Source organism: Pan troglodytes, chromosome 9 (assembly GCF_028858775.2).
Source record: "Pan troglodytes isolate AG18354 chromosome 9, NHGRI_mPanTro3-v2.0_pri, whole genome shotgun sequence".
Classification (NCBI taxonomy): domain Eukaryota; kingdom Metazoa; phylum Chordata; class Mammalia; order Primates; family Hominidae; genus Pan; species Pan troglodytes.
The window spans coordinates 95,608,103-95,620,939 of record NC_072407.2 but is presented as its reverse complement, the minus strand read 5'-3'; the positions used below and the strand labels follow the sequence as shown (position 1 = coordinate 95,620,939).

Genomic DNA, 12,837 nt, shown 5'->3' with positions numbered 1-12,837 from the left:
ATTAATAATTTTACTGCTTCATCAAGGACACACTTAGCTAAGGACAGGCGTGGTGGCTCATGCCTGTAATCCCAGCACTTTGGGAGGCCGAGGCGGTTGGATCACGATGTCAGGAGAGCGAGACCATCCTGGCTAACATGGTGAAACCCCGTCTCTACTAAAAAAAAAAAAAAAAATTAGCTAGACGTGGTGGCGGGCACCTGTAGTCCCAGCTACTCTGGAGGCTGAGGCAGGAGAATGGTGTGAACCTGGGAGGTGGAGGTTGCAGTGAGCCGAGATCGTGCCACTGTACTCCAGCCTGGGCGACAGAGCGAGACTCCATCTCAAAAAAAAAAAAAAAAGCTGTGTGTGTGGCAGTAGAGAATATAATGACCACTGATACAGTGAGATGCCACTGCCTTGATTTATGCTAAGCCACCAGTTGTTTTACCTGCTATTGCTTTTGCACCAGCAATGTAAGTGTCAACACAGTTGAAGATAGTTTTGACCTGGCGGGACTCCCAGAAAAGGTCTTGGGCCACACTTCAAAAACCAGTGGGTAAGACTAAACTGCCCATCATTCATCTGCATGCTCTAGATTCTCTCGCTTTCCATATCTTGGTTCCATGCCCCCTCTACCCGGAACATTCATCTTCACCACCACCTCTCCCTCCCCGTGTGTGTGTGTGCATATTCACACATATTTATACATCTACACATGTATAGGTGTGTATGTGTGTATAAATGCACACGTGTGTATATTCAGCATTTCTGGTTATAATCGTGTGCAATGATTTCATCCAGTGGACTGTAGACTATGGGCCAGGTTTCATATTTATCTTGGTGGGCAGGAGCACCAAGTACCATGTCTGGCACAGCTAATCACTTGCTAAATGGTAGCTATTTTCATCATCATCATCATCATCATCAACATCATCATCATTGCAAGGGCTTAATACATTTTTCTTTTTTAACAAACGAAGAGTTTAGGTTAGTATTTCCCATGGTTTCCTTAGAACATTGGTTCTCTGTGATATCAGTAAGTGTTGATGAATGGGCATCTGTGGTCAGCTAGATTTGGGAATGCTCAAATACATTTTTGATTGAAGGATTTTCAAGATCCTTTGTTGTATAAGGTATATATTGTGAATCTTTAAGGGGAATGGGAGGCTATAGAATGTAGCATTTCCAAAGCTGAATAACTTGTGAAACTTCTTTTTTTGGCGTAAGTCGTAAAATTAGGTTTCTTGGAATTTTCTTTGGGAAATAATCACATAGTCTGGCCTTTTCATTTTTACAGATGAGGAAACTGATGACCTATATTCATTCTTGCAATAATTTATACCTCAAATATGTAATGAATACTTCTTAAAGTTAGACACTGCTAGGTTGGGTAATACAATAGCAAGTGAAAAAAAACAGAGTTGGGGAAAGTGTTAATTATACTTTTTATATGGAGTAGATGATTAAGTGGGAGGTACAGACATTAATGAAGTAGTTACTGAAATTAGAACTGTTATGTGAATGGTGTGTAGGAAAGTAGACAGTGCTAAATCATTTGTTTTTTGTTTTACTCATTTTCAAAGCTCTGCCAGGCCCATTTAGGTCTTCCTCTCAACGTTCTGCCACTGCTAGCAGCTCTGTGATCCAGACTGCTGAAGATCAGTAAAGATGTCCATTTGCCCAGCTGCATCATCTGAGAGTGTAGCATGTTGAAGACATGATCTGTTACAGCGTGAGACAACTTTCTCTTAGTGCCTCATGTTTAATAGGTACTTGTACATATTGATAGACTGCATGAAGAATGCATAAACATACTTAGAAAAACCTGGACTGAAAGACAAACCCTACACTGTGGTTTCTTCACCCACTGCCCTAACTCACTGTGCTGTACAGGGGGACTGAATAAAATCATTTCACATGCATTTCCTGCACCCCCTTGCTCTGACCTGGCCCCATTTTGGACGGATCCAGTGACTCTTCCCTTCCCCACCATGCAAAACAGAAAAACACATCTTTCTGTTTTGATCCAGTACTGCCCACACATTGGGGAAAATGTTAATATACTATTTGTATGAATATATTTAATCAAAGGGCATGATGTTGATACAGTAAAATTGGCCTGTGGTCTGGTGGCTTCCTGGGCAGATGATAGCAGGGGGGTTTTGCGACAGAATAGCCTTGGAGTCAGGACTTTTGTAAGAAGATTAGGTCAGTGTTTGATTTGATGTTTCATTCTGTGAAGTCACCTACAGAGAAATCAAACATTTACATGTTTATTAACTGGTGCTTTTGGTTTTGGCATGTGGCCACAGGCTTTGGGCTGGATGAGCTCTGGGAATGCACAGAAATCTCTCATTCCTTCTCTTGTATGGGTAGATAAGCAGGAAAATATTTACCTTTTCAGGTTATCCTCTTCAAAGAAGCCTGAAACTTCTTCAGCCACATCATCTTCCTGCCAGAGTCTGAAAACCAACAGGCTTTCAAGAGACCAAGGGTTGAGTGGAGTCATTTAGGGAATGAAATGTATCCAGGTTGCTAAATTTTTTGGTGTTGCTCTGAGATTGAATTAGGGAAATTCCCATTGAGTTTTTGGACCTCTTGATTTCTAATCTTCTTTGATTAAGTTGGAGTTGCAGAAATATCATGGATTCCTACTTTTAAAATAACTTTTTCTTTGTAAAAATAATTCAGACTAATTGTAGAAATTTGGGTAAATAGCAGAAGGCATAATGCTGAAAATTACCCATAATCCTTCTTCAGAGATAATCACTATAAACATTTTGTTTTATTTGCATGTATTTTTATATGCATAATTAAGATCATTGTGTATAAATTTTGATTTCTTCTTATTCCATTTAACATATGAATACTTTTTCTTGTGTTGAGAGCAACATGGACTTGTATTAGTTTCCTGTTGCTGTTGTAATACATTTCCACAAACAGAGTGGCTTAAAATAGCAAATATATTCTCATAGTTTTGGAAGCCAGAAGTCTGAAATCAAGGTATGGGCAGGACCGTGCTCCATGTGCACAGACTCTAGGGGAGAATCTGTTCCACTCCTTGCTCTCCCAGCCTCTGGTGCTGCCAGCATTCCTTGGCACGTGGTCTTGTCATTCGTATATCTGCCTCAGTTTTCACAGTGTGTGTCTGTGTGTTTGTGTGTGTGTAATCTATCTTTCTTATAAGGGCATGTGAATTTAGGTCCAATCCAGATAATCAAGAATACAGCTTTATCTCACAATTCTTGACTTAATCATGTCTACAAAGACCATTTTTCCACGTAAGATAACATTTCCAGGTTTCAGGGTTGGGACCTGATATGGTTTGGTTGTGTCCCCCCACCCAAATCTCACCTTGAATTGTAGCTCCCATAATTCCCACGTGTTGTGGGAGGGAACTGTTGGGAGATAATTGAATCATGGGGGCAGTTTTTCCCATACTGTTCTTGTGGTAATGAATAAGTCTCACAAGATCTGATAGTTTTATAAGGGAAGCCCCTGTCGCTTGGTTCTTATTATCTCTTGTCTGCCACCATGTAAGACATGCCTTTTGCCTTTCACCATGGTTGGGGGGGGGCTCACAATGGAACTGTGAGTCCATTAAACCTCTTTTTCTTTATAAATTACCCAGTCTCGGGTATGTCTTTATCAGCAGCGTGAAAATGGACTGATACAGGACCTGACCTCTCTGGGGCCATTATTCAGCCTTCTACAGGGTTCTAGACAATGGACTCTGGAGCCAGACTCTGTGGGATCTAATCTTGAGCAAGTGCCTTAACTCTCAGTACCTCTTCTTTCTGATCTGTAAAATGGGAATAATAGTACCTACCTCCTTGAGTTGATATACAAATTACAAAGATTAACATATACAGAACACCTAAAAAGCTCAGGTTAGTGGCTGGCCTATGTAAGGAGTAGCTGTTAGTATTGTATTTGTAATTTTTATTAACAATTCTTTGTTAGATGTCATTTTTAATGGCTGCATAAGAGTTTTTAAATGAATCTACCATAATTTGTCTAATTCTGTCCTTTTGTTGGATAAGTTTCTTTTTCATTTTTTATCTCAGGTATGATGTTGCCATGTAGCATTAAGTTTTGTTCCACTTTATTCCTTAGTGTAGAGTTCTGGAAATGGAATTACAATGTCAAAGGGTGTGTATAGTTTTAAGCTACTTAATGAGAATTTGTTTAATTGCTTTCCAGAAAGTTGAATGATGAGAGTACCTGTTTTACCATGGCCATACCTGTTATCGCATGTTACCATTTTCAATACTCTGAGGTCCTTTGACATAGTCTGCCCTTTAAGCCTGAAATGTACAGCATAGGGACCCTACATTTTGTGTTTCATTCAGTGAGGAGTATTCTGACCATGCAAGAAAACCTCTAACACAAAATGAAATCCTTGCTTTGTGAAGTCACCCCAGTGCCTTCTCCATTCTGTTATGAAGCCTGGAAACTTGCTGGGTGTTTTTGAGGGTAGGGGGAGGGCTGTTGGGGGAAAGGTTGTTAGTAGCAGGGTAATGCTAGGTTTACAGGGACTTCAATAGCATAGTTTTGCTTCTGTTCTCAAATGTGAACATTTAAAACTGAGCATTTGATGGGATGAGGGAGGTACATTTGAACAGAAAACAGATTAATGTAATCACTTTACAACTAAGGCCATGTGAGGGACAGGAGTATGGGGTGGGGAAGGGGTAGCTCCTGCATTGCCTGCCAGATTATCTGGGAGATCAGCCGTGGGAAAGGCTAAGGGAACAGTTTGCATCTGTACTTTGCCCCCTGGGTCACCTGCTAGCCTGCTCTCCTTTCTTGGTGGTGCCCATTGCAGTCTGGTCCTGTGCAGCCCAGGCCTCTGGGCTATAGAGAGGCATAGCAGGGGTTCCAAGTGTGTGTGCTCAAGGGAACCTGCTACATTTGACGTCATCTGGCCCATTGCTGTTCAGGCTATTTAGAAACAGGGTGGCTGTGTTTCCCCAGTGGAAAGGTACAGTATACACCATGTGCAGCAGGTCACGCACAAATTCAACAATACCCAAACCCGCCGTAGTTGGCTAAATGGTGGCCCCAAAGATGTGCTTAGATTAGAACATCCCTGGAATCTATAAATGTTACCTTAATTGGAAAAAGGGGGTTTGCAGATGTGACTAAGTAAGGATCTTGAGATGAGATCATCCTGGATTATTTGGTAGGCCCTAAGTGCCATCACAGATATTCTTAGAGAAGCAGAGGGAGATTTGACACAGAAGAGAAGGCAGTGTGCCAAGAGGAGAGGGCATATGTCAAGATGGAGGCAGAGGTCGGAATGATGTGGCCACAAGCCAGGGAATGCCAAGCCACCAGAAGCTGGAAGCGGCGACAAACGAGTTCTCCCCTACGGCTTCTAGAGGGAGCATGGCATTGCCTGTTTCTTTATTTCAGACTTCTGACCTTCAGAACTAATACATTTCTTGTTTTAAGCCATCCAGTGATAATTATGGCAGCCTCAGGAAACTCATATACTAGTCTGTGCCCTGTCCAAGACACTTCTGCTGTTTATGTGCTTGGCTCTCTCTTTCTCATATTGCTAGAAAAGCTTCTGAGCGCTTACTCCCAATTTCTGTATTTATCTGGTCATGACCCAGCAGCAGAGTTGGCACTGGTTTGCAGAACTCCTGTTGAGTACCACTGATCTAGTCTCTATCATTTTATGAATGAAGAAACTGAGGCCTAGTGAGAGGAAGTGCTATGGGTCTGGGACGAGCAGCAGGTGCCTCTGCTACTTGGAATATTTAGACAGGGCCAGATCTGGGGAGAGCAGATAGCAGAGTTGCCCTTCGGAGGCCAGCTGGTGTCCCTGTCGCTGTTCTGTACCCTGTTCAGTGAAAGCTGATGCTCCAGTGAGCCCCTGGGGCGACAAGCTGCTCAGAAGGCCTAGAAACTAGGGCAAACTGGTAGAGCCTTTGCTGCAGCTACTGAGCCAACAGCAGCAGGCAAAGAACCCTGTCAAGGGTAGAGGTCACGGCTTGCTGATGACTTAATTTCCAGCTGGCTGCTTCAGTCTTTATAGACCCTCTAACTCAGGTCATATTTTTCCTCTGGAGCCCAATTTTAACTTTCCATATTTTCAGAATGGCAATTATCTCTTAGAGAATGGGGACTAGACTACATGCTGCTTTGATAAAGTCCAAACTCCTTTACTTGGCATTCGTGACTCCTGAATAACCAACTCCCTTCCCCTTTCCAGTTCTGCGTCCCATCCCTCCCTTTTACATACCTTAATCTCTGGACTTCACCAAAATCAGTGCTCCCTAGTAGAAGAGGCTACAAGACATTAGGTTCTTAAATCCCCACAGTAGGTAAGTTTGTGATTGCCCAACTCAGGAACTAATGGAAAAATATGGCGAGGATAGAGGTCGGGCATACATCTGTGAAGCTCTTTGGGAATAAAAAAACAACAACTGTTTACATTTACTGCAAGAGAATATAAAGGCAGCACAGCAGCCAGTACCAACCACTAACATGAACAAAGTCATCTGAGACCATCTGGCCCAGTGGAGCAACCAGATGCCTATAGCCACATACATAAGCCAGGCAAGACCAGAAGAAAAAGCCCAGCTGAACTCAGCACTGATTGCTGACCCACCATACCTTGAAATGAAATGTTTGTTTGAAACAAAACAAAAAGCACGGTAAACCAAGATTTATCTTTACGTATTTTAGTAATGATAGGCATTGTACCATTACTCAATTATGTCTTGCTTGTTATGGACACTTTTTGGAGTCTCCCACCTTTTTACTTTCAAGGGAACTCTTATTTATTTTGCTTTATGGGTAATACCCATACTAAAAGCTCCTTTCCCCCAGTATCTGGGCTTCCAACTTAATATTTAATGCCACTGAGGTTTTGAGTTAATTTGTTGGCTGTCCTTTGTGGCTATCACACATCTCTCTTCCTTTCCCCTCTGATGTTATGGGACGGTAGTTCGGATGCCTGGGTCACTTTCTCATCTTTTATTTTTCCCAAGGCTTTGGTTTAAAAGCCTCTGTTCCTTCACCTTCCACGTTTGTTTCTTTTTCTAATCCCAAACCTGTATCCTTCATTTTTAAATCAGTGATTTTTGATTGCAGGGAACAGCCGTGGTCTCATGGCGGCTTAAGTTAGCAGCGAGTTTGTTGTAGAAATCCCAGGAATACAGGAAGCAAAGCTTGACTGCCTGCTGGGCACAGGAGTGGGAAGGCCCCTCTAACTCCACGCAGGGGCTGCTTGGTCCTGTCCATCACGCACATGCACACATGTGCCAGTGTATCTGTCTGTCTGCCCTTCTGGAGCAGGGCGGTGACAAGTGTCTATCCCTAAGCCAGTTGGGAGAGGGGAACCGTGTGACTGCCCTCTCAGCATGGGCTGAGGGGGTTCCAAAAAAGGAGTCTGTGGAGGGATACCTCCCCAGCAGCTATTATACCCTTTCTTCTAATTTCTCAACAGGAATAACTCAAGTCACCTGTACTGGAAATCAGTTTGCTGAAATTAATCAACGATTCTTGAAGTTGAAGAAAAGGTAAACATTCTCTTATAAGGGAAACTCATTGTCTGGGGAGAGGTTACTGTCCCAGTCATTTCTCTCATATGCCTAGTTTTGTGTGTAATATTTTACCCCTTCTCTCTGCCTGGCCAAGTTCCTCTTCATCCCTCAAGATCTTTATCAAATGCCACCTTTGTCCTTTGTGGAGGATCTCCTCCAGGCTGCGGGTGATTTCTCCTGCTGTTGAACCCCCACGACACTTTCTCCTTCCTGTGATGTTTGTGTTCTCGTTTGCCCTTCCCCTGATGGTCTCACCCTTCCTCTCTTGGCCAGTCGGGTAGAGGTCTGTGACACACCCCCCATCATAGTACTTACTTCCACGCTTTATTCTCATTGCCTGTTTTTGTGTTTTCCCCAGTAAGCTGCTTAAGGGTGCATCTGAATTGTGCCTGGGACACAGTCGGTATTCCATAAATGTTTCTCGAATGACTCATGAAGGAGCCTCTCCACAAGAGGCCTGCTCCTGTGTGGACCCACATTGTACCCCCACCACGCCTCCCTTACTGGGCCTGTACTGGAAATCATTCTTAAATACATTATGATCTTTGAGCATTCATCCGAAATTCCTGATCTTCTCCAGGTGTCCTTTGGCTATTGGTGAAATGAAGCTAATAGCAAAGCTTTTGTATCTGATACTTTTTTTTCACATTTGATTTTGGGCCCATGTTAAGAGCAGGAATCCAGAAGTGGGGAGGGAGGTGACAGGCAAAGCTGGATGCCAGTGGTCACTGGAGCACAGCTCCCCAGCCCCCCTCTCCGCTTGTGGCGGGTGTGAGTGGGGGTTGCATGTGGGGGGCTTTAGGTCTCGCTGTGGTTGTAGCCCCTCCTATCTGCTGCACAGGTGGATCACCTTCTCCATCTGTGCCATGCTCTCGACTGCTTCACTCAGTGACTTTGTGTCTTAACCCACCTCCCTGCCCCCAACCTTTGTCCTTTAAATGAACAAGTCAGCAGGTTCCTTTTCTCAAACTGTTTACTGTAACTGCTAAAGATCCCAGAAAAGTTTCTTATTAATTTTATGAGTTTATGCATCATAGCCAGAGGGACAAAGCCAGAGATACAAATTTCCAGAGATTGTTTTGCATATTCATCTGTGCATTGTTGTCTGGGTTTGACATGTGTATTGGGCTTCAGTGTGAGGCTTTTAATATGTATATCCTGTTATCAATTAAGAAATTATCCAAGTGGTTGAATCCTGTGAGACTTCGCAAGTGTGTGCAAATCTAGTATACTTGACTTTTCAACCTCTTCTTTCAATGTAACTTTTATACAAAATAAATAATCAACTGACAGTTCTCAAAAAAAAGAAAATCAGTTTAATTGGTCACCATCATCTTGGAAGACTTGACTCAGCCCTTTCTGCCTAACAGTAACCAGCAACTGTCTCTCACATTTGTAGAGTGCTTTCTCTTTTGCAAGGTGCTTTGACACACGTCGGCAGATTTTCTTCTCCCACCAGTCCTGGGAAGCAGGCAGAGGCAAGTGGTAACTTCTCATTTTCAAAGTTGGGAAATAAGCTCAGAAGTTCAATGTCTTGCATAACATCATGAACTGATGTGAATGGGGTTCAGTTCCCCCCAACCATCTGATCTTGGTACCCCCCTTTGGAAGCCATGGCAAACTAACAGTGTCACAGAACCGTCTCTTCCCTCTCTTCCCTACCCTCAGTGTTCCTTTGAGGGAGGGGAGTCTTGACCTTCTGTTGAGAGTCTGACCCTGGTGCTCCCTCCACCCTCAGCCAGACAGCTTTCTTGAAAAAGCAGATATGTTCCTCCTGAGACCTTCCAGTCAGTCTTGAAAGTTTTGTTTTTGTTAAGGCTAATTTAAATACAAGAAATTTAATTAGCTTACATGAATGCTGCATTGTCTTACTCTGAGTAAACTGGAAGACACTAACAGGTTTGATCAGCTTAATTCAGCTGTGTCTGATGATGTTCTTTCGCTTCCTTCTCTTTTAAATCATTGCAAATGGTTTCTATCAGTCAAGGCAGCAGAGCACAGTGCTTTATTGCCATGTGGAATTGTTTAGTTAACTGTGATTTTTAAAAAATTGCTCAACTTTTAATGAAAGAGTGGATTGTCAGGTGACATTTTGATTTGTCCTTTGATGGGGAAATGGGAAAATAGAACCATCATAATAAAAAACCAGCTTCTATTCTAGAAGGGGGGCTATTAAAAGCAGGATGTGATTTCAGTGAATTGTTGTTTTCCTAAAACAGGCCACCATCTCTGGTCTTTTTATGTTGAGAGACCTTCCTCTGATACTCTCTTAGATTAACATTTTCCTGTGGGAAACTCTAACCTGGAATCCCCCAAACAGGTTACTCCCCATAGTATCAGCATTGGGGCCCAGGACCAGATACCAACACCCTTTTACTGGGAATCTGAAGCATCAGTATCGAGAAATCTGCAAGCCTATCATGATGCTTGTAATCAAAGGAAACAGGCTTCACATTTTACTTTTAGTTGCGGCATGATGCAAGCACCATTTTACTGTTAAGGTTATTGTTTTCTTAACCCCAAAGCTGGATCTGCATTAGTGAGGATCCTCATAGAGGCTACCCTCATGTGTCCTGGCTGAGTGGGGTTCCAGGTGCTCCTCAGTGGTTGTGCCCACCTTGAATTGGCACAGTGGCAGGACCTCCGACACCATGAGAGGATGGACAGGGGTCACCTCTGAGGCTGGCCCCAGGACTCCTCTGTGTTCTATAGCATTCTTACACCCTTTATGGCAGTTAGCAAACTTGGTATCTCATGGGCACCTCAAGCTTACTGTGTCCAGATTTTAACTCTTGGTCTACTTCTACCATAGTCCCCTTCTAGGCCTCCTCCCTTCCCCCATCTTATTAAGGTACGTAGTTGTTAACTCACTTTATCAGGCCGGAAACTGGTACCTCATTTGTTAATACTCATCTTTTTCTTCCCCCAAATCACCAAATCCTAATGATGCCTCTCCTAAAGTAGATCTTGAATTCATCCATGGCCTTCCTGTATCCGCCCCCAAGTCCAAGCCAACATCGTCCTTTGCCAGGTGACTGCCAAAGCCTCTTAACTGACTGCCCTGCCTGCTTCCCCTTTTCTTCTATTCCTCTCATCACTTTGGACCCAGAGCAATCTTTAAAAATTGTTGTCAAATCATGTCATTCCCTTGCTTGAAACCTGTTGGTGACCTCATCCTGCACTTGATGAAACACATAAGCCCAGTGCAGCCCATGGAGTGGACTGCACTGTCTGGGCCCCAGGCCTGGCTACAGAGGCACAGCATTGTTGGCACCATGTTGTTGTAGCTTGTGAGACATTCTCCCCTTCACTCTTGACTTCCTTGGAAGATTGCAGTGACTTCAATTTTCCAAATGCAATAAAATAACTCAGGCTCTCAAAGGTGTACTTAGAATGAATATTGTGTTCTGGGAAATGGAACAAGGAGTGATTTGTTCCTCCAAACACCAGAATAACAACTCCTAGAACACAGAGGTGGACCACTATTTCATTTGTAACCTTAATAAGTTAATAGCCAATAAGTAATCAACTGAAATTGCAATACTCCTTGCTACTCCCCAAGCAACCTCCCCATCCCCCACCCACATATTTTGACATAAAAATGTGCAACAGCATTTTAGCTCAGGAACTCTTGAATGAAACTTGGTTCTAGGTTGGTACAAGAAAAGACTGGCATTCTATTATACAAGGGAAAAAGAAAGCTAAATATTAGCATACAGCTTTCCTTTTTAAATATGTTTTTCCTATCTTGAAGCCGATTTGTTTTCCTTAGTCTTGAGCTTTACTCCTGTGTGTGTCGGAGGTCCTGCGTGTGCTGCCGTGCACACATCTGAAAAGCACGTACCTGAATTTCATCTTAGGCATGATACTCTCCATTCTCAGGCCTTCCCCAAGGTAATTAATGGTAATATTGAAACTCCAGCTGGATGTTTGGTACACTGTGGCCTGATGAGTTACAGCAAAGTTTGTAATGGGAATACCAGCAAAGGTGATTTTAATAGTGTGATGAGCGTTGTGATAGAGTTTATTACCCAGAGTCCTGGGAACACAGAGATGGCCCCTCACTCACCCTGGGGGGTGGAAAGTCATGTGACCCTTGAGATGGGTCTTGAAAGAGATGTCAAGTACCAACTGCTTGTTACTTTTTTGCCAAGCAGAAGGAAAGCTTGGGAGAATAGGGGTGCAAAGGGCATTTCAGACAGTTGCATGGATAAAGGCCTGGGAGGTCAGCAAGGGTGTGGCATGCCAGAGAACACTGAGGAGGGTCGCTGCTGTGGTGGAGGGCACGGTGGGGTGGGAGTTGAGTGCAAAAGGTCGGCAGGAGCCAGATCATGCAGGTCCTTCCTTGGGGACCAGGTTAGGCAAGGGATTTGGATTTTATTCTAAAGGCAGTGGAATGCCACTGTAGAATTAAATACTAGGGAGTTACTGGACCGGGTTTGTCTTTTACAATAGGGATTCTGTAGGCATGGTCTGTACTAAGACTTCTCCTGAAAGTCAGTGATCTGATTCAGATATGCAAGTCCTTTTATTAGTTCTAATGGGTGTGAGACTTAAAATTCCAGAGACTTGCACATTTTAGGTATGACTGTAGGCTGGATGTTGCTAAGTGACTGACATGTGATTGGTGTTAAGTTAGTGCCCTGCTGGAGTTTCTGGATGATTGTACTCCCCTGGGTTGCCATGCTCAGCAGTGGTGCATTCCAGGTGCCTGCTGAGCATGGACACAGGCAGTTGGATTCCTGCTGGTTTGGAAATGGCACTCTGACAGTGCAACGTCAGTGAGGTCTTGAATTTGTGACAGCAACTAAAAGTTGCTGGGAATCTAGAGGTCTAATTATACTGTTAACTTGGCTTTCTTGTTATTTGGTTAACATTTTTTGGTTGGTTGTTAACCCTGCACTCTGAAGTGATGCATATTTATGCTAGGAATGTGTTTTGGCTTCAAAGTTTATGATAACTAGACTTTAAAACAGGTATGAAATTTAGATGCATCATCTATATCCCTTTGCAAAAGATGTCTCTGTCTCCCACATTTGCTTCTCTGGTGATTCTTCAATGTTACTACCACGTTATTTTTTCCTGCTAAGGGGAAAATATGTGAGATGAGCAAGGGTGGCATCCCTTGCCTTGCCTCCATGGACAGTGGTTTCGAAAGGACTCAGGAGTGTTTGCATTACTTAAGGCTTGAGAAAGCAGTAAGGTGAAGGCAGAGAAACAGTGGAGGAGGCTATCACAATTTCCTCATCAATAAAGATGAGGGCTGTGGGGAAGGAGACAGGGGTATGTCTGAGAG

The 12,837-nt window shown here is 43.3% G+C and overlaps 1 protein-coding gene across 5 annotated transcripts in view; it reads left to right on the top strand.

Annotated features, from left to right (window-relative positions):
* The window catches only part of SMCO4 (single-pass membrane protein with coiled-coil domains 4), a 151,921-nt gene that overhangs the window by 36,771 nt on the left and 102,313 nt on the right, over positions 1 to 12,837 (top strand). For 2 of the 5 annotated variants that reach the window (XR_010147641.1, XM_001137377.7), the window contains exon 2: positions 7,445 to 7,517. The exons of 1 other annotated variant lie outside the window; for it this stretch is intronic. Coding sequence is in view for 1 of the 4 variants with exons in the window: in XM_016921790.4 (XP_016777279.3) it covers positions 1,700 to 1,751; positions 7,445 to 7,517 (125 nt within the window). In the remaining 3 variants the exon portion in view is untranslated. Of the gene's footprint in view, positions 1 to 1,565; positions 1,752 to 7,441; positions 7,518 to 12,837 lie in introns of those variants that run through there. 2 more of the 5 variants (XM_016921790.4, XM_054662610.2) reach the window with 2 other exon arrangements.